Raw genomic sequence first — 21749 nt, 5'->3', positions numbered from 1 at the left:
CAGACCTTTGCTAAAAAATCATGTCACCCATGCCTACAGAAAGCCACATACCAGGGTCATAACGGACTACAATGAACAATTACATGCCAACAGATTGGATAACTTAGAAGAAATGGATTAATTTCTAGAAACACATAACCTACCAAGACTGCATCATAAAGAAATAGAACATTGAATAAACCAATGAATAAAGAGAGTGAACTAGTAATCAAAAACCTCCCACCAAAGGAAAGCCCAGGACTAGATGCTTTCATGGTGAATTTTACTGAGGGTTGAAAGAAGAATCTTTCTCAAACTCTTCCAAAAAAAAAAAAAAAAAAAGGAAGCACTCCTAAACCTATTTTAAAAGGCAAGTATTACCCTGATATGAATGTCAGATAAGGTCACTACAAGAAAATAAAATTATAAGCAAATATCCCTGATCAGTTGAATTCTTAATTGTATATGGTATCTGTTCTTCCCTTAATCAATTAATTAATGAATTGACCTAATAGTGACTAACCAAAGTTTAACAGGAATAGCAGTTAATATATTAAAAAGATAATATCACCCTGTTATATTTCAGTAGCTTTATTGACATATAATTCATATATCATAAAATTCACAAGTTATGCAATTCAGTGGATTTTAGCATATTCACAGATTTGAGCAACCATCATTGCAACCTAAATTAAGAACATTTCATCACCTTGGGGCACCTGGGTGGCTCAGTCAGTTAAGTGACTGACTTTGGCTCAGGTCGTGATCTCACAGTTCATGGGTTCAAGCCCCGCATTGGGCTCTGTGATGACAGCTCAGAGGATGGAACCTGCTTCAGAATCCGTGTCTCCCTCTCTCTCTGCCCCTCCCCTGCTCCTGCTTTCTCTCTCAAGAATAAATAAAACATTTTAAAAAAAAGAACATTACATCATATCTAAAAGAAACTCTGTACCCATTAGCAGTCACTCTTCATCTCTCTCCCCAACCCTAGGCAGCCACCAGTCTATTTTCTTCCTCTGCAGATTTGCCTATTCTAGACATTTAATATAAATGGAATGTGATGTGATCTTTTGTAGCTGGCTTCTTTCACGTAGCATAATTACCAATAACGTAGTATTTCTGACAGTTTTGCTATCTTTAATATGTCATATCTTTTTTGTTCTTTTATCTTCAATTATTCTCTTCTTTTTGTATAAAATAAGTATTTACTTTTTTTAAATTTTTTAAATCTTCATTTATTTTTAAGAGAGATACAGACAGAGTGTGAGTGGGGGAGGAACAGAGAGAGAGGGAGACAGAATCCAAGGCAGGTTCCAGGCTCTGAGCTGTCAGCACAGAGCCCAATGCAGGGCTTGAACTCACAAACTGTGAGATCATGACCTGAACTGAAGTCGGATGCTTAACTGACTGAGCCTCCCAGGCGCCCATAAAATAAGTATTTTCTAGTGTATGTTTTTGATTCCTGTCTTCACAGTCTTAACCACACACTTTATTATGTGGATTACTGAATTTTTTTTGTAAAATGGATGGGACAAAAAAATAACAGGACAAAGGTACTGAAAGTGTGATGAGACTGGATTAAGACCTGATGTTTGTTTCTATTTCTTTAGCAACACAGGTGAAGAAGGGCACCTTCGTGGCTCAGACTTCAGTTCGGGTCACGATCTCGTGGTTCCCCCGCCTTGGGCTCTTGTGCTGACAGCTCAGAGCCTGGGGCCTGGTTTGGATTCTATGTCTCCTTCTCTCTCTGCCCCTCCCCTGCTTGCACTCTCTCTCTCTCTCTCTCTCAAAAATAAATAAACATTTTAAAAAATTATGAAAAAAAAAAAGAAACACAGGTGAAGAAGAAAGCAAAGGCAGAGTTAAGAATAATTAGTTCATGTTTCTATGGGGGTCTGTAGCTCCATAAAGAATTTTATTATAAAAGAGTAAAATATACCTATTTGATAGACATTATTGTCAATGGATTTATCTTAATGTAAAATTTACTGTGTTTTAAAATAAATCTTTTTTTTTTTTTCAACGTTTATTTATTTTTGGGACAGAGAGAGACAGAGCATGAACGGGGGAGGGGCAGAGAGAGGGAGACACAGAATCGGAAACAGGCTCCAGGCTCTGAGCCATCAGCCCAGAGCCTGACGCGGGGCTCGAACTCCCGGACCGCGAGATCGTGACCTGGCTGAAGTCGGACGCTTAACCGACTGCGCCACCCAGGCGCCCCTAAAATAAATCTTAATGCAGAAATTATTGGGTTAAAAGAATTATATCACCCCTTTCTGCTTTGGTATCACATTATCTTACATCTTTGCCATTTTTCCAGTTTGTATGCAATTGAGATAATCTCATACAACTTATTTTTTAATTTCCAAAATTGAAAATGATATAATAAAGATAAGTAAATTTTCTTTTTTGTACCTATATATTTTTTTAAATAAAACTTAACCTAAGATTGCAAAAAAGTTAAAAAAATTGTAATACATTAAAAAACATTAAAAACATTAATATATTAAAATAAGTTAAAATGATACATATGTTTTTTTTTCTGGTGCTCAATCACACAAGGAATTGTAACTACATGAGGAGATATGTTAGTAAGCTTAACCACAGTAATCATCTCACTATGTATATCAAGTCATCATGTTGTACACCTTAAATATGCAGATCTTCCTCAACTCACAACGGGCTTATGTTCTGATAAACCTACTGTAAGTTGAAAATATCATAAGTAAAAAATGCATGTAATACACCTAAGCTAACGAACATCATAGCTTAGCCAAAGATGCTTTAAATGTAGTCAGAATAATTATTAATCTTTAGTTGGGCAAAATCACCCAAGGCAAGCTTATTTTATGATAAAGTGATGACTATCTCCTGTAATTTACTAAATACTGTAGTGAAAGTGAAAAACAGAATAGTCGTATGGGTACAGAATGGTTGCAAATATATCAATTGTTTATCCTCACCATCATTGGCTGACTGGGAGCTGAGGCTGGCTGCCAACGCTCAGCTTCACAGAAGTCTATCATACTGCATATTGCCACCCCCAGGAAAAGATAAAAATTCAAAATTTGAAGTGAAGTTCTACTGAATGCATATCACTTTGCACCACTGTAAAGTTGGAAAATCATAAATGAAGCCATAGTAAGTCAGGGACCATTTATATATGATTTTTATTTAAGTTTTTTAAATTATAAATTCTAAAATATAACCAATACTTGTAAAATACATCTATATCATTGGCCACTAATACATGAGGATTCTGGGAAGATAAATGAGGAAATTTCTGAGAATTATGAGAAAAAATGTGGTTGCTTCCATTGTTCTGTCTCGCTGATCACTAACTTTGAGAATTAATCAAATCTTCAAAAAGTATAATTATACTTCAAAGTATAATTGGGAGCTGTGATTCTGGGCATTTGGGAGACGGAAAGAGAGAAGATGGAGATGGAGGAGAAAGAGAGAGGAAGAGAATATCTCCCCAGAAAAATCAGTGTCCTGATTTCATTAGTCTACATGAAATTTCTGATGGTAGATAATTACAGACCTCCCTGGTCATTCACAAGGCACAAAACTATTTATTACCACCTTAATGTTCAGTAAAGACAGACAGTGTCCTATAGTTCTTCTGTTTAGTAAGCATTGTTTCTCCTGTGCAATTTGGATAATAGACTTATAATGGATTTTAAGAGAATATAAAGAGCACATCTTTAATATTTCAATGTATGCTTCATGAAGAACTACTCTCTTTACTCAGTACATATCCCTATAACTCTCTGCAGAGACAAGAGTTTACACTGTCCAGGTTGATCCTTTCAAGTCTTTGTTGCAGATTGTAAAAGTCGGAGGACTTGATTTCTCTTTCTTGTATTTTTGTAGTGGATGCCACCATGCCTTTATTACTGTCATTTACACCTCCTATATGACACATCCTAACAGAAATGTAACCTAACCTAGCCTGTTATTTACTATTTATAACATTGTTTTTTATAAATATCTGAATTCTGCTATCACTGAAGAATTTTTAAGCATTTTTCTTTAAGTTTATCTAAATCGTCATAAAAAATTCAAACCACTAGACTAATATAGACTCATATTATGAGCATGTTTAGCATTTTCACATTTTCATAAACATCTACAACCACTCAAAGCTTCCAAAACAGTATTTTCCTTTGAGTTTAACAATATCATAGAGAACTTGATACTAAAAGTGATTCATACACTTGGAAGTAGCATACTAATTTGATTGATGCAAATTTCAATTAGAGGAAAAATAGTTCAGTTAAACATACATTTCTACCACCAGTGCAACTTCAGTTGGAACATAAGCATTTGGGATTTTGTAAATTGATGACACAGTTGTAAAAGGAAACTAATGAAAATAGGTTTTTAATTTTTCCCACCAACTATGTATGCAAATAAAATGCATATTACCATGGCTTCTCCATTTTAAATTGTGTCAACAAAATACAGTTTTCAGCAAAATAAAACCTCAGGTAAAATATAAACATTATGCATACATTTTTAAGTACAACTTGGAAATGCAATGTAATTCTTACTGTGAACAGGCTTAGTATACTTCATTACCACTTTTTAAGGAAGGATTTTAATGACTTCTTAATGCACATAGGTCCAAATCCTATGGACCGAAAAGCATTTTATGATCTTGTCCCAAACTAAGAGATATTGTTTAAAATTTGTGAATTTCATTTAACTCATCCCCACCTTTATAAGATATTAACATCATTTTTTTTTAATTCCAGTGTAGTTAACACACAGTGTTAACATCAGTTTCAGATGTGCAATATAGTGATTCAACAATTCTGTACATTACTCAGTGTTCATCATAAGTGTACTTTTAATCCCCATCACCTATTTCACGCATCCTCCCCGACCACCTCCTTTTTGGTAACCATCAGTTTGTTTTCTATAGTTAAATGTCTCTTTTTTGGTTTATCTCTTTTTGTCTTTGTTCATTTCTTTCATTTCTTAAATTCCACATATGAGTGAAATCATAGGGTATTCGTCTCTCTCTAAGTGACCTGTTTCACTTAACATTATACTTTCTAAATCCATTCATATTGTTGCAAATGGCAAGATTTTATCTTTTTTATGTTTTATGGCTGAGTAGTAACATTCATATATATATATATATATATATATATATATATATTCATATATATTCATATATATATTCATACATATATTCATATATATGTGTATATATATATATATAGAGAGAGAGAGAGAGAGAGGGAGAGAGAGTAAAATCTGGGATTCTGGGATTGTGAGTAACTTGTTTATTTCTAATAAATTTTAACTTGATAAATGAGCAATGTCTTGCAATATGAGTAGTACGTGATGTTGAGCGTCACATGATCACAACTGAGCCAATGGTTCTTTCTCTCTCTTGCTGCAGGATTGTGGGGATCATCTCCCATGCTCAGAAGCTCAGTCTCAGGCTGTGGTGTTTGGCAGAAATAGAACATAGGAAGGTGCCAAGAATTGACACTAGTGGATTTTTTGTCACTTCAAAGCACCTATGGATAGTCCTTTGCTTTTCCATATAAAAGAAAGCTTAGGAATGCTTTGCTTCATTCTAAGTCAGGCTGCCTGCAGATATAGATCCTTTCCTCTGCTACTGTATTGTCAGTTACATTAAATACAGTGTATGACAAGAGTTTATTAATACTGTACTATAGTCAGCATTGGTGCAAGTGTATACAATGGCCCCCATGAAGAAAAAGGATGAAAAGAAAGGCGATAAGAAGGAGATGATTATGGTGGAAGTTAAGAAGGAAATCATCGAGAGGTACTAACAAAGTATGTGAGTGGACGAAATTGCAAGATTTTATAAGAAGTCTACATCTGCACCTCACCTACAGAGGAGAAGGAGAAAAAGGCTGAGGAATTCCTCATTTGAAATGAGGTTAGGGAGATGTGTAAAATATGGAAAAGAGTGCAAACTTTTGTATAAATGCACCACCCGAATGAGGCTGTAGCAGTGCAAGTGATGAATGTGTTTAATGACAACACAATGTCCCATTTCCACAAAATCCTCAGAAGGAGGCGAAAGCAAGTGTCATTGGATAGGTTCTTTGTTAAAGTTGCATGAATAGAAAAAAGATTCCATTGATCAATAGATAGCACTGATTCCTGTAGTGTTTTGTATTCTTTGTGTACCTATTGGTAGTGAAATTACTAGACCATGGTAATTGTATTTTTAATTTTAGAGAAATATCCAAATTGTTTTCTACAGTGGCTGCACCAGTTTGCATTTTCACCAACAGTGCACAAGGATTCCTTTTTCTCCACATCCTTGCCAACCTTATTTCTTGTGGGTTTTTTTGTTTGTTTGTTTGTTTTGTTCTGTTTTGGTTTTTTTAGTCATTCCGAGAGGTGTGGAGTGTTTTCTCGTTATGGTTTGATTTGCATTTCCCTCATGATTAGTGATACTGAGCATCTTTTCATGTGTCTGTTGGCCATCTGTATGTCTTCTTTGGAGAAACATCTGTTTATGTCTTTGGTCCATGTTTTAATTGGATTATTTGTTTTGGTTGTTGAGTTGTATAAGTTCTTTATATATTTTGGATACTAACCTTTTATCAGATACATCATTTACAAATATCTCCTCCTATTCTGTAGGTTGTCTTTTAGTTTTGTTAATTGTTTCCTTTACTGTGCAGAAGTTTTTTTTTATTTTGACGTAATCCTAATAGTTTATATTTGCTTTTGTTTCCCTTGCCTCAGAAGACATATCTAGAAAAATGTTGCTACAGTTTCCCTTGCCTCAGAAGACGTATCTAGAAAAATGTTGCTACAGTTGATGTCAGAGAAATTACTGCCTGAACTTTCTCATAGGATTTTTATGGTTTCAAGTCTCACATTTAGGTCTTCAGTACATTTTGTATGTATTTTTCTGTATGGTATAAGAAAGTGGTCCAGCCTCATTCTTTTGCATGTAGCTGTCCAGTTTTCCCAGCATCATTTGTCGAAGAGACTGTCTTTTAACATTGGATATTCTTTCCTGATTTGTCAAAAATTATTTGACCATATAATTTTGGGTTTATTTCTGGGTTTTCTATTCTGTTTCCTGGATCTATGTGTTTATTTTTGTGCCAGGACCATACTGTTTTGCTTACTTTAGTTTTGTAGTATATCTTGAAATCTGGAATTGTGATACCTCCAGTTTTATTCTTTTTCAAGATTTCTTGGGCTATTTGGGTTTTTTTTCTGGTTCCATACAAATTTTTGTATTATTTGTTGTAGTTCTGTGAAAAATGCTGTTGGTATTTGGATATGGACCACATTAAATGTGTAGATTGCTTTGGGTAGTACAGACATTTTAGCAATATTTGTTCTCCCAGCCCAAGAGCATGTGATATCTTTTGTTTTTATGTGTTTCAACTTCGTTTCTTTCATAAATGTTTTATAGTTTTCAGAATACATCTCTTTCCTTGGTTAAATTTATTTGTAGGAATTTTATAATTTCTGCTGTCCTTGTAAATGAGATTGTTTTCTTAATTTCCTCTCCCTTCCAGGTAATCGGAATGCCTTTCACTTCTTTTAAAGTCACACCTTATTTTGTCAGAGCTTCCCAAGATAATCTCTCTTTTCATTGACTCAAAGTCATCTGATCAGGTGACTTGAATTATTTCCACAAATCCTTTCTGCAGTATAATGTAATATAATCATGGGCGTGATATTTTATTACATTCTCAAATCTCACCCATACTCAAAAGGAGAGGATTCTACAGGTCATGTACCCTGGGGGTGGGGATCATGGAGGGCATATTAGAATTCCTCCTGCTATGGTTATTCTTTAACATGAGAAATTGACCACATTTACCACTTATTGTACTGCATTGATTTACTTGCTTATATGAGCCTTCATTGTTTATAACCCCAACTTCTACCTCATTGTTCATCACATAGTAGGGGTTCATTAAGTATTGATATAGTGAATTAATAATATACAAATCATAGTATTCACATTGCAGTATTCAAGGTACAGTGAACATAGTATTCAAGGTACAGTGAACCCCTGAGTATTCTGTAAACGAGAATATCATGAGTGATTTCTCAAATATGAGTATAAATTACTGTTCGGCAATCTAATGGATTATATGTATGCAACTATTTATGAAAGAGACAAGCTAAATTAACTTCTCACAAGCAAAGCAAAACACCTATTCTCACAATTAAATATTTAGAAGTAGGTAATTAGAAAGAAGGGTATGCATGAGAACTTTTTGTTAAGGATAATTCATTGTTTTATGTGTTTCTGGTGAATGTTGTTCGATGTCATTTCTCTTATTTTGCAAAGAAAATACTTTCTTTATGATAAAATAGTATCTAGGAATGCACCATTTGCAATATACTTCAATTTCTTAATGTTTTAAGGAGAAGGAACAGGTCTTGTTCCTATTTGAATTCTCCACACTATACGATAGCTCTTGAAAAAATAAACCACTTAATAGATGTTTTAATTTAAGGAACTACTTATTTTTATGCTCTTTGGAAGTAGTTTTTATTTTTACTTCTTTCACTGTATTTGGAACTTGAAGCATTGTGTGTTCAACTTAGTACAGTTTCTTTTGCTCTTATTTTATGGGCACTAACTATATTAAGTCTTTCACTATTATACATTGCTGATATCTTCAGCAGTTGCTAGGGTTGTCTTACCTTTTTTCTTGTTATCAAGAAAAAAAGTTGGGAGAACCATAGGCATCCTGAGGTTTTAGAATTTCTCCAACTACCACTGTAGTTCAAAAACTTTGAAAGCTTTCTCTCTTATCCCAGTTCATTTTATCATCCCTTCATCCCTATAGTTGTGAAGTTACTAAGAAAATCTGAGCAGTTAAAGGATTTATGGTTGCTGGATATGTTCTTCTCTCAGGTATTCAGCAAGGCACTTTTAGAAGCCTTAGAAGTATACATATATTCTACATGTTTGGTGAATGAATGCTATTATTTAAAAACTTGCCAAATAGTTAATATACAAATATTTTTACTATGTCTGGAAAACTGACCCCTGAATAATGATTTTGCTTTGTTGAACAACTTAATGCTGTTTATGCTTCACTTTTTAAATTACCTTGGGTCACCCATCTTACTTATATCTCCAAATACTTCTATATATTTTACCCAATGACAATTGCTTTATGTAGATACATTCTCTGAGTAAAATTTAAAACTTAGTATCAGGGCTGAGGTGTTACTCAAGATTAAAGCCTTATCAAAATGTTATTTTTTCATTGTTTACTTATTTTGAGTATAGCAACAAATCTATCAAGAAAAGCTTATAGTGATAGCAGCCTCCAGGGTACAAAAAACAAAACAAAACAAAACACAGGGAGCATCAAATCATCAATAATGTACTTTTTTAATTGCAATGTCTTCAGAGAACATTGTTGAACAAGAGGTATGAAGTATGAAGAAACAAAATGGGGTTTTAAAAAATGCTGTCACTTAACATTGCTGCCTGCTGGTACTTTGTTAGATGAAGCATAGAAATCATAAATAACATTTCTTTCTTAAATTGTAATGTAGAGAGAGAGAGAGAATCACAATGATAATATCGAAGAGAATTATGAATCTTTGCCTAGAGACTAAGTTGAATGCATTTATGCAGACAAATGCCAAGCAACTGACAGCAGTCGGGGGGATTTGTTCATTAAGTAAACACTGACACTCTGATTCTTTCCTTTCAGGTTCTTCTTGTGATTTGGAGCCTTGTGAGGCTAGTAATCCTTGTGAGAGTGGAGCTGTGTGTGGAGAGACAATGGATCTGGAAATGTCTCCTCTTGGGTACCAGTGTCCATGTGGGAAAGGCTTTGCAGGTCCACACTGTGAGATCAATGTCAGTGAGTGCAGTTCCAGCCCTTGCCTGCACGGTTATTGCTATGACAGTGAGTTCACTCAGCCGCAGCAATTCCTGTAGAGTAGTCCAACTTAGAATCTGACATAGTAATGAAATAACTCAGTATGCAACCTTGATTATTTACTGACTTTATCCTGCCCTGAATATCAAAGCCAACCCCGTTATTTTCACAAAACACCCCCACATCTGATGAATTCATTTATGTTTTTATAAGTCATAATTGTAGCAAATGAGAAAATGTAATGAGATGTGGCTTCTATGTTCTAATGTTAGAATTAGCCTTTCTTTCCTTTATTTTTAATGGTAGGTTTTTAAGAGTGTTTATTTGTAGGTAGGGGAAGCACTATTTTCAGTGACTTAAAACAAATAATTATTTTATCCCATCTATTACACACACACACACACACATACACACACACACACACACACACACACACACACACACACATACACACACACACATTTCCTCCCACCAGAATATGTATTCCTTTAAATTCACAGAGGAAAAAGAAGATGATAGGAAGAACAGGAAAAATCAGAGGTATGAAGGGGAGAAAGAAAAAAAAATACTGGGTATTATAACATGGATTTTGGGGCACCTGGGTTGGCTCAGTCAGTTAAGCAGCTGTTGATTTCAGCTCAGGTCATGATCCCAGTGTTTGTGAGTTTGAGCCCCGAATCGGGCTCTGTGCTGACAGCAGTGAACCTAATTTGGGTCTTCTGTCTTCCTCTTTCTGTACGCCTCCTCCCTTTCTCTCAAAAATAAATAAACATAACATTTTTCAAAACATAGATTTAGCCATGGAAGAACCTGCCTAAGATGGATAATTTTTATGGAGACACAGGCAAAATGGCACAAAATAGCTCTGTGAAATGGATGTGGCTAAGGGGCATTAAGAGGAAAGAAAGAGCTAGAAGGATGTTGACAAAAAGCTGTCCATCTTGTTTTGTTTTATTTTACCTCTTTAAAATATATTTTTATGTGATCCCTCAGTAAATAGATAATGTAATCAAGGAAAAAAACACATTTTAATAGAAAGTCATTTTATTTTGAAATGGTATAATTAACTGAATTATGAATTAATTTTCTTTAAACCAAAGCTTTGCAAATGTATGACATTAAGGAATATAACTCACTTTTTTCAAATTAAGTGAGGCAGCCCAAGTTTAAAACAACAGGTAGTAGTGGGGCCCTTGCAAACTGGAATATCTATGTAGATATTAATGTAGAATTAACTCTTCTAACACATATGGAAGCTAAGCAAGATACATTTTGGGGCTGTGGGCCACCTATTTGCTACTCCTGATTTGAACCGACATTACCATCATTTTTCTCTTTTCTTTTTTTTTTCTTCTTTCAGATTTTGTCACTTTAAAAATTGTATTTTTAAGAATACAAAAAATACAGGGGCGCCTGGGTTGCTCAGTCGGTTGGGCGTCCGACTTCGGCTCAGGTCATGATCTCACAGCTTGTGAGTTCGAGCCCCGCGTGGGGCTCTGTGTTGACAGCTCAGAGCCTGGAGCCTGCTTCTGCTTCTGTGTCTCCCTCTCTCTCTGCCCCTCCCCCACTCACACTCTGTCTTTCTGTCTCTCTCTCTCAAAAATAAATAAACATTAAAATTTTTTTTAAAGAATATAAAAAATTGTATTTTCAAATTACCTTGAAATAAATCACTATTATCATATTTCTGACCTCAGGCCCATAGGTATTTGGGGATGCTGGGAATGACTTTTCAATTTCTGATGTTCACTACAAAATAAGGAAGGGGCAGGATGGTATGCCTGAGAGAGTGGTTAGCAACATTTTTAGATCTAGGTAGCCCTAGAATAACGGTTATATATGGTTATATATAGGACAGTTCTGATATATTCCGAGTGACCTATATTTATAATATTCATATGATTTTTGTAAGTTGTGGTGAGCATCAGCTATTGTATGGAAGTGTTGAATCACACTGTTGTGCACCTGCAACTAATATCACACTGTATATTAACTATATGGAATTTAAAAACTTAAAAAAATAATAATAATAAAAAATAAAAAAGGTCTAAAATATTTTAAATCATAATTCCTTATACAATAACAAAATATACTTTCAAATATGCTACTTATAATACAGTGCTGCCTATTAAAATTTTGGAGGTAATATATAACGTATTATGGAAAATGTAAACCTTGGATACCTGATATATTAATCTGTTTCATAATAGAATGATCCATAGTATAATTTGAGACTTAACTACCAGAGAACCAAAACATTTATTAAAAATTAGATCATACATGTTAATAGCTATCAGCTTAATTCTAAGACATTATATTCTTAATATTTTCTCAAAAATAAAATAATTTGGTAAGCCAAAATTCCTGATTCAGTATTTATTACATGACTGTATGTGAGAAATAATTATTAAAATGTAAATATGCAATTTTAACTTTCAAACGAGTTTATTCACCATATTGGCAATACATTATTAAAATATCTCTGTATTTTCACCATGAAGTTTTGTCATATCGAAGCTTTGATTCAGTACAACTAATATATGATGGTTGGTGTATATTTAAATATTTTTAAGTATAAAAATACATCCAGAATCATACAGGGCTTATCTGATGAAAATTTCAATTCAAATCAAGAATGTGGAATAGTTATAAAGAAGAACTAATAAAAACAGTGACTGTATTTTCTGGTAAAAACAATAATACCAAACCAGGAAATATTCTTAAAAAGTATTTCCTAATAAAATGTTGATAAGTTACCACATAGCCCATAGTTAACAAATTAGATGTGGGGGAGAAAAACATTTTTTGTTTCTTTGGTTTAAATTTTAAACAATTATGTATGTACATTTGTTTATTTATTTCCCCTGTAGTATCCAATTGAATTCTCTAAGCTCTCATGTGCTTCTTTTCTTAGCTTCTTAGCCCAGAATAGTCAACATTCAGAAAGCGTATTTCTTGATAATAAAAGCAAACTTTATTTCCTAACACTAATCTCTTTCAGACAGAGATTTGCTAATTTAAATGTCTCTATTGTTGTTGTTTTTCTTTTAAAATAATACATCAATCTGCATAGAGAATATTTCTATCTACACAGAAAGTTAGTTTGACTCTGGGTTTTTGTCACTTGCCAATTTGCATCAGTAAATTTATAATCATTAACTTGAATTTATAATCATTAACATTTTTAAATACCATTATGATTGATGATACTTTACAATGTCTTAATTACATATAACATTTAATTTTAATTTGTTAACATATATAATGCCATCTATAATATATAATCTATAATATATAATGCCATCTATAATACATAAGGAAGCGTAACTGATCTCATCTTTCTCATTAATTTATTTACAACTCTACTTGTATATTTATTAATTATTTTGATTCAGTGAGATGTTAAAAATTAGAATGCTATGTTACATGAAAAAAGTAAAATAAAATCCTCTCCAGAGGGCTGCCATTCTTGTGTCTCCCTTGTCTCTTCTTGACAGCTGTGGACTGATTTTCTTTAAAGGCCCAGGTACAAGTGCTGTACAAAAGCATGGCTGCAGAAGTCTAGAAGCCAGCTAACTACCACACAATGTCTTGAAAATGCTGTTGCCACCCAGGACCTCAACACTTAATGAAAGCAATAGCAGATACACGCACAGAGGCAGAGTGGCAGTGTAGATTACACGCTAAGTCTCAGGAATAATGAAGAACCCAGGGACTGACCAAAAGCAGCCATAAATCCTTGCCTGCTCTAACTGCAATTCATACTGTCACCACTTCCTTGAGATGCTTCCGAGACTGTTCTTTTTCTATCATTAATGATAAAATAGAGGACAGATTCTGATTATTACTTTTAAAAGATCATGATGAAATGTGAAAGCTCTTTTTAACTAAGGCTTAAGTGGTTGAGTATCAACTTTCAGACATACCCACTTTAATGTAACTTGTCACACACACACACACACACACACACACACACACAAACTTTAATGACCAGTTAACTTCTTGTGTATTAAACCTAAAACAGTCCAGGAAAAGTTAATTGATGTAAAAGTAGCCTATTTATCATAGGTATTGTTTACTGATGAGACAGAGAGAGAGAAGGGAGAAGAAGAAGAAGACGAAAACGACGATGATGACGAAAGCGGAGGAGGAGAAGGAGAAGGGGAGAAGGAGGAGGAGGAGGAGGAGGAAGAGGAGGAGGAGAAGGAAGAAAGAAGAAGAAAATTGGATATTTTCATTGTTGCTTTGCGAACTTATCAAATGTTTATTGTGATGGTTCTAATTTCAAATTAAAGTTTTAAGCTAAATAGAACTGAGCAAAATAGTTATTTAGAAAATATTGTAGAGAGTTGTGAATTCACATTTTCTTTGGTTAAAAGTGAAATGTATTTAGTTTAATACAACATTCTTTAGAATGATTAGCATTACCCATACCATTATTAAAGACATTATTTTCTCTTTTCTCTTGTTCTCAGTGGTTAATGGCTTCTCCTGCTTATGCAAACCGGGTTTTGCTGGCCTGAGATGTGAACAGGACACTGATGACTGCATCTTGAATGCCTGTGAGCACAATTCTACCTGCAAAGATCTGCATCTCGTTAGTATCCATGAATATTATTAATGTACCTTAATGTGGGCAGCATAAATTAACCCATACAAATATATTTAGCATTTGTCTATATGTCATGTTGAGATATACATATATATGTATACATATATATGCTGATTAAGATTAGAAAAAAGAAATTCAAGCAATATTATTTTAACTTAATAGTAATAAAAAGGTGTTCTATCTACTCCTATGTATAGTTGATGTAAATATTATAAAGCAACAGTTTCATTCTTTGGATTTACAATTCTTAGTAATACTGAATTTCTGTTAAATTTCAGAATTATTCTAAAAATGATGTTAGTCTTATATGTACCTACTTTTATATAATTCAAGGTATTTTATATATTTCATTGACATTTATAATCTTAAATTTGATTTTGCTTTCTATCTTGTGTTGTATACTTCCATCAACTCCTTCCTTCATCTGTGTTGGTGCTGTCCCTTCAGTACATATCCATTTGTCATCACCTTTGTCATAAGCATGTGCCATTCTGCCTTAAACGGACTGTAACACAGTTGGCAAATCAATGGGATCCCTTCAGGCTTCTCATTTATCAGAAAGCCTGACATAAAAAATATCTACTCAAGGTGGCTTCACTGACTGGCTTCAGAAAATAAATGACATACAACACAGGTTAATGCTTCAATACTAGTACAGGCTTATAGTTTATCCTTTAGCAACAAAGCTGATTTTCACAAAGGACTACCATAGTTGAAGTTAGAAGAAAATGCTTTGAAAGACAGACTCATTTTCATTGATGTATTTTGACTATCAGTGTACTGACATTGTTTGTTTTTACAGTGAAAGGATAATTTGTGGCAAGTGGTTTCTTTCCCATAAGGCAGGCATCCAAATGGAGAATTATAATTAATGTTCAGATGGCCATGACCAGAAACGGATGGTGCATCAGATACCTAGATACCATTTAAGTATATATTAAGTATATGGCCCTGTTGCTTTGTCTTTGTTCCTATAGGATGCTTTGTCTTAGTCATAGTAATCCCATCCCACTTTGGGGGAATCCTGAAACAGTGGGCCCTGTGACTCTATGCTGGTCTCTAAGGTAAGAGTGGCATTCTGTCTGAGAAAAGGCTTCCTTACCTGTGTATAGGATGTTAAGTAAAAGGTAGGTGTGACCTCTTCTAGCCCTCTAACATCTAGATTTTTTTTAAATGTTTATTTATATATTTATTTTGAGAAAGAAAGTATGTGCGAACAGGGGAGGGGCAGAGAGAAAGGGAGAGAGAGAATCACAAGCAGGTCAATGTTCAGCTCAGAGCCCCACGTGGGTCTCGATCTCACAATCATGACCTGAGCTGAAATCAAGATTTGGATGCTTAACCAACTGAGCCACCCAGGCACCCCATAACATCTAGATTTTATACTTGTAATTACTGTTGCCCTTTTGAGAGCCCATGGAAGAGAATAGGGTGCTCCCAAATGATGAGTGACCATGAAGGTGGCAGAGCTGAAAGACATAAGAAACCTGGTGCTTGATCAGTTGTTGAACTCCTGACTGAAATCCCTTGGCTCTAATAATGTGAGATCACTTATGGATTATTTTTTAATATGGCTTGAGTCAGAGTTTGTTTGTTTGTTTGTTTGTTTGTTTGTTTGTTTTTACTTGCAGGTAAGTCATTTAATTTCCATAGCAGTTAAACTTTATTTTAGGCTAGGATTTCAGCAATAACTTCAGCAATAATAGAAGTTTATTCTAGTAGAAAGAACTTCATAGCCATAACTATGAGACTCCAGTTCTAGACCTGACTTTGCCACAGCTTATCTGTCTGATACTAAGCCAATCATTTGACAGAGGGACTGCAGCTTTAGAAACTATCATATCAAAGAATAGAACTTCCAAGTACAGTATTTCTCTCATTCATTTTATAAATTGCCAGTTAGCAGCTATTCAAACTAACTCTAGATTTGTATTAAAGTCTTAATACCTACTTCCAGAAATTGTTATAATCAGAATAAAGAAAAATAAGAATTTTTAAAAAAGTGAGACTCACAGAAACAGTGAGTAGGATGGTTAACAGCAGCTGGCAGTTGGGGGAAAAATGGAGACACTGGTCAAAGGGCATAAGCCATCAGTTTTAAAAAGATCTGATGTACAGCATGATAACTATAGTTAATACTGTATGGCGTACTTGAAATATGCTAAGAGAGTATATATAAAGCGTACTCACCAACACCATCACGCGCACACACACACACACAAGGTGACTATGTGGCATGAAGGATGTGTTAATTAACCTTACTGTAGTAAGCATTTCACAATGTGTACATATATTATGTCATTAGGTGTCAAGGACACTGTTCTCAGGCAGAATATTCCAATGCTCAGAGGTTATCTTCCAGGACCCAGTTAAAAGGTCAGTCTTTCCTTTGAGTTCAAGTCTGCCAAGTTAACTATTACACCAATATTATATTAAATATTGGATTTTTGTGTAGGATAAATACTATATAATTAAAAAGTAATACATTATGTATTATAATAATAAATAGGAAAAAAAGCAGAAAGAGCTAAAAACTCATAATTTTTAAATAAAGCCTGGCTAAAAAAATATAATAATAATTGAAATAAAGCAAGGTCCAGGGGCACCTTGGTGGCTCAGTTGGTTGAGCGCCCAACTCAATTTCAGCTCAGGTTGTGATCTCATAGTTGTGGGATGGAATCCCCTGTGTGGGGCTTGGTGCTAGGCGTGGAACCTGCTTGGGCTTCTCTCTCTTCCTCCTCCCGTGTCCCTCCCCTGCTCAGGCTCTTCTTGTTCTCTCTCTCTCTTTCTCAATCAATCAAAAAAATAAAAAATAAAAATAAAAAAAAAAGAAGAAGAAAAAAAAGTCCAATTTGAGATTCATATTTGCTATCTTTCACCAACATATTGGAAAAAGACAAACCATGAAATGCTGAAGGCTTTGGAGTATAAAAGAAAAAGAAAGCCATGGAGGGTGATGTTTCTGTAAAATATTTAATAATTATGATAAACAGAAAGATGACTTTATTCAACCTATAAGGCACTTACATTTGGCTGTAAGAGTCATCAGCCTGTTTTTGTTTGTTTGTTTGTTTTTGTTTTGTTTTGTTTTTTTTATGAGCAGACCTTTCCAAACCCACCCAGGCAATGCCACTGACATTAGGCTTGCTTCTTCTTTGAATTTTGGTATGGGTGTAGCTTTAAATTAGCATTTTTACATTTGGAGCATTTCTTTATGATTACATGTAGCATCACGACTATGAGTTTAGATAAAAAGCAGAAAATCAGAAGACTTTGAAACCAGGATGAGAAGTATTTTGTAACAATGAGCCAGTTTTCTTCTTTCCCTTCTTTATGGTTCAGTAAACCTAAAAAATCAATGAGAGAAAAAGGAAAACACTTGAATGCTCAACACATAATAAGACACAGATGTTAAGAATGGGTAGAATAGGATTTATTTTCTCATGTAACTTTCTTAGTTATATTTGAGAATAAGTATTTCTTTGTGGTTATTTAAATATGTATGATCAAATTATTCAAGTATTTTCCCCCTCATTTTACTTTCATTTTCCTCTGTATCTTACATGAATAATGAATGCTTAATTTTGATTACAGTGAAGAAGCAAAACTAGTGCAGTAGAACAAACCTGGAAAGGACAAAGTTTTTATTCATATGCAACTATGTTAAAATTTACACATACTATATATGCTAGTACACTACAGATATACATTTTCTGCCAAACATTCCAGTGCAAAATCCAAACTGAATTTATGTGTTTTCTAGTGAAAAATAAAACTGCCTTTACCTTCACCACCATATGTTTGAAAAATCCACATTTGTCATTTGAAATTGCCTATCTCCTCCCTTTGGGATTGGAGAGTAAACACAGGATCATGAGGTAGTAACTTCTGCCCCTTAGTTCATCTTGGCTGCTACTGACATGCCCATTTTGTCATCCCCATGCTCCTTTCAAATATGAGTTAATCTGCCAAATGATTCCAATCCTTTCATACCAGATTTGGCTCCCAGGACCTTCTCTGCATCCCTCAAGGGCATGGTGCTTAGCTAATTAGTAGTCAGGTCCCAGTTGTCCCTTAAACATATCCAATGGGAACCAGTAAAACCTCTGGTTCTGCTCTCTCTCTAGGATTACAAACCCTCCATCAGTGTGGAATCCGTCCAACTGTTCTCTGGCCAAATACAAAACCCTTTATTTCTTTCATGCCCTCCCTCTCCATAAAGATTTGCTTAATCTCACTTGATGGAGAGTAGCAGAGACTCTGACTTAGTGTCAGAGCTTGGGAGCTCTAGAATTTTTCAAACACACCAAACTGCCTAATACTTCTTGATGGAGGAAAAAAAAATCATTTTTGTGGCCAAAGAAAAAAGTAACAGTTTTATTCTCAATAACTTGTTATAAAGGAAGATGAAAACATTTATCAATTCTCAAATATTTTAGCTCTTATGTTTAATCTCTACTATGGCTGTGTTGTATATTAGTATTGCTTTTAAGTTGTGGGTCCTGTAGAATGTTATCTGAAATAGTAAACCTCCAAAAAAGAGAATTTTTATTATTCATTTTTCAAAAGCGATTAGGTTAAATATCTTGTAAGTTTTGAGTAACAAAAGGCTAGAGAGAAGATTTGGAGATTGACAATGATATGGATTTGTTCTATGATTTACTGCAAGTCACAACTTATTGGAACTATAAAATGAACTGATAGAATAGTCACTGTCCACTATATTTGGCACTATTTTATTAATTTAAGAACAATGTAGTTTTCCATTTTATTTAAATGCCAGAATATACATAACAAGTACTTATTATTAGACTTTTTAGTTTATCAGTTTCTTCAATAAAATCAAAGAGTTGTACACAATTGCTCTTAACCAGGGGGTTGCCTTTGAAAATACACATGCTTAAAATTCTGATTTAGTAGATGGATCCATCTGGTACCTGGATATCTTATAATTCTTTGTGATTCTGATGTGTACTTATATTTGAGAATCACTGGACTGGGTATCTAGATGGCATTTTCTAGCTCAAAACGTCTGTGATATCACAAGTGGAGCACAGAGGTTTTTGTTTCATTTGTACTGACAACTCACAATTTAGCCCCTTAAAAAAGAAATAAACAATGGTTTGAAAAATCGAGAGATTTATCCTCTGAGTTTTTAGCAGCATATTTCATTGTATCTTTTATTTTGGATTCTTCCATCTGTTTTAGTGATTTTGTTTTTAAGACAAAAAGAATAAATATAATTTTTTCATTCCGATCATTTTGTGAGGGAGATAATAATATATTGCTTTCTCTTCTTTTGTAATAACTTAGTGAAGTGACACTTCGTGTATTGACATTTGCTAATCAGAAAATCTATGCATGAAATTATAGTTTTTCATAGAGGGTGGGTATAATGGTTCAAATTGTATTTAAAGTATTAAAAATAATCAATGACTGATTAATTACAGTGATATCACAAAGGTTTATTTGAGTGTTTTGATCCACTTGATTAGTTGCAACATCTTCAGTAGTGAATATTCAGCCAAAAGTTTAATCTAAATCTTGAGACATTAGCTAACAACCAAACACATTGAATAAAGAGGCATTGAAATGATGTAACACAAAATGAAGTCCTTTTGCCATGTCCATTCTAAATAACCTATTTTTGTTTATGTATAATCTGCTTATTTTTTATTACCCAAATCTCTACCTTTCATTATACAAATCCTTACTTTAAGAGTTTATTGAGAATAATTTAATATAACATTTATAATGATGGCTGTCAGCTTTCTATTTTTTCTATAATAGAGTAGATAACAAAATTGTTTTTCTTGTATAATCCAAGACTAATACAAAAAATGCGTTCATTTATTTGATGGTTTGTACAATTCTTTCAATATAGTCCCCTCAATAATAAATTTTTATCACAGTGAATATGGCTATCTGAAGTACCCCATTTCTTCCCCTCTAATCTGTTTTAATCTGTCATGGCCTTGAAATAGATTATCAAGTCTGTTAGGATTATATGCAAAGTAAAAGTAAACAGAACCTGAGAAAATATTTGTTGATCCACCTGAGTAAAGAGATACATGAGATTTAATAACTTTGGACTTGTAAAATCTATTTTGGAAGCTCAGACATATTTTCCCTTCTTCCTTATTCCTTATTCCAAGACTCATTATAGAGAAGTGAGATTTACAGATGGTTGAATTTTGAGGTTTAAGAAATCTATCAAGCAGAACTGCATTTCATAAATATTGTGTGAGAACATAACTGATCAGAGAGAGGAATTTTCCATTTTCAGACTCTCTAATAAAAATGGACAGTTTCCAGAAATAGTCCAGGTAAAAAAATGATTTAGAACTGATCAAATAATGTTTGCATTGCCAATATTACCCAAAATGCATCAATAAGTGGGTTTATTTTGAAAGAATTATGAGACAGAGTAAGCTTCAACTTATTTCAATATGAACATTGTATTATACTTTTATATTATTGCTTGTTATCTTTACATAACTATAACTAAGACTCAACTATAGGCTTCACACTTTATATTGAGAATTTAGTAGATAGTTATAGTCCACAATAATTTCCTTTTTCCCAGAAATCATCCTTTGCTATTTGGATGTATGCCATTTTTAATTAGTTAAATCTATATAAGACTATTTTTAAAACTATTTTGTTGTGTTTATATATTTTTTCTAAGAAGATAGTAAGAGAAACCCACACATACATACACACATGTGAACAAGTTGACTCAACAATTTATTATTAACTGGCAAGAACAATGGTCAAAGGATAGTAAGTCTTTTGTCCCCATCAGTAAAGAACTCCATTAGGTGCTAACCATGTCAGCATAACTTCCCATTCATCTGTGTGGAGTTCATTAATGGTAGAAATTCCAAGAAATTTTGAATTGGAAAGTGGATGTATATTTGTCGAAGCAAGCATATGTGCAAATGTGTATGCACACATGTGTGCACATTCACAGAAACGAGAATATATTCTTGTCCTTTTGGCCTGCCCTCCTAGTTTAAACAGATTTCAAGAGCTTTCTGGAATCGAGCTTTGGAGCCCAGGTCAATTAATATTTGAACTTATCTTGGTTATATATGTACATATTAATTACAGCTCGAAGATAAGTAGCCTCTTTCTGTAATTGATGAAAAACTTTGGTTTGAAATAATAGAGAGTGGCCTGTGGCATCATCTTGATTATAGTAGGGTTAAATTTTGCAGCATGCCCTTTAAAACCAAAAGGCTGCATGTACAAAAGAGGATGGGACTTTGAGATTG

General features: G+C 33.8%; 1 protein-coding gene across 1 annotated transcript in view; it reads left to right on the top strand.

Moving 5' to 3' along the window:
* The window catches only part of EYS (eyes shut homolog), a 1650074-nt gene that overhangs the window by 416057 nt on the left and 1212268 nt on the right, over positions 1-21749 (top strand). The window contains exon 13 of the mRNA XM_030315776.1: positions 14336-14457. Coding sequence (XP_030171636.1) covers positions 14336-14457 — 122 coding nt within the window. The remainder of the gene's footprint in view (positions 1-14335; positions 14458-21749) is intronic.

This window comes from Lynx canadensis, chromosome B2, assembly GCF_007474595.2.
Source record: "Lynx canadensis isolate LIC74 chromosome B2, mLynCan4.pri.v2, whole genome shotgun sequence".
NCBI classification, from domain to species: Eukaryota; Metazoa; Chordata; class Mammalia; order Carnivora; family Felidae; genus Lynx; species Lynx canadensis.
The sequence above is the reverse complement of the archived record's forward strand: the minus strand, read 5'-3'. Positions and strand labels throughout refer to the sequence as shown.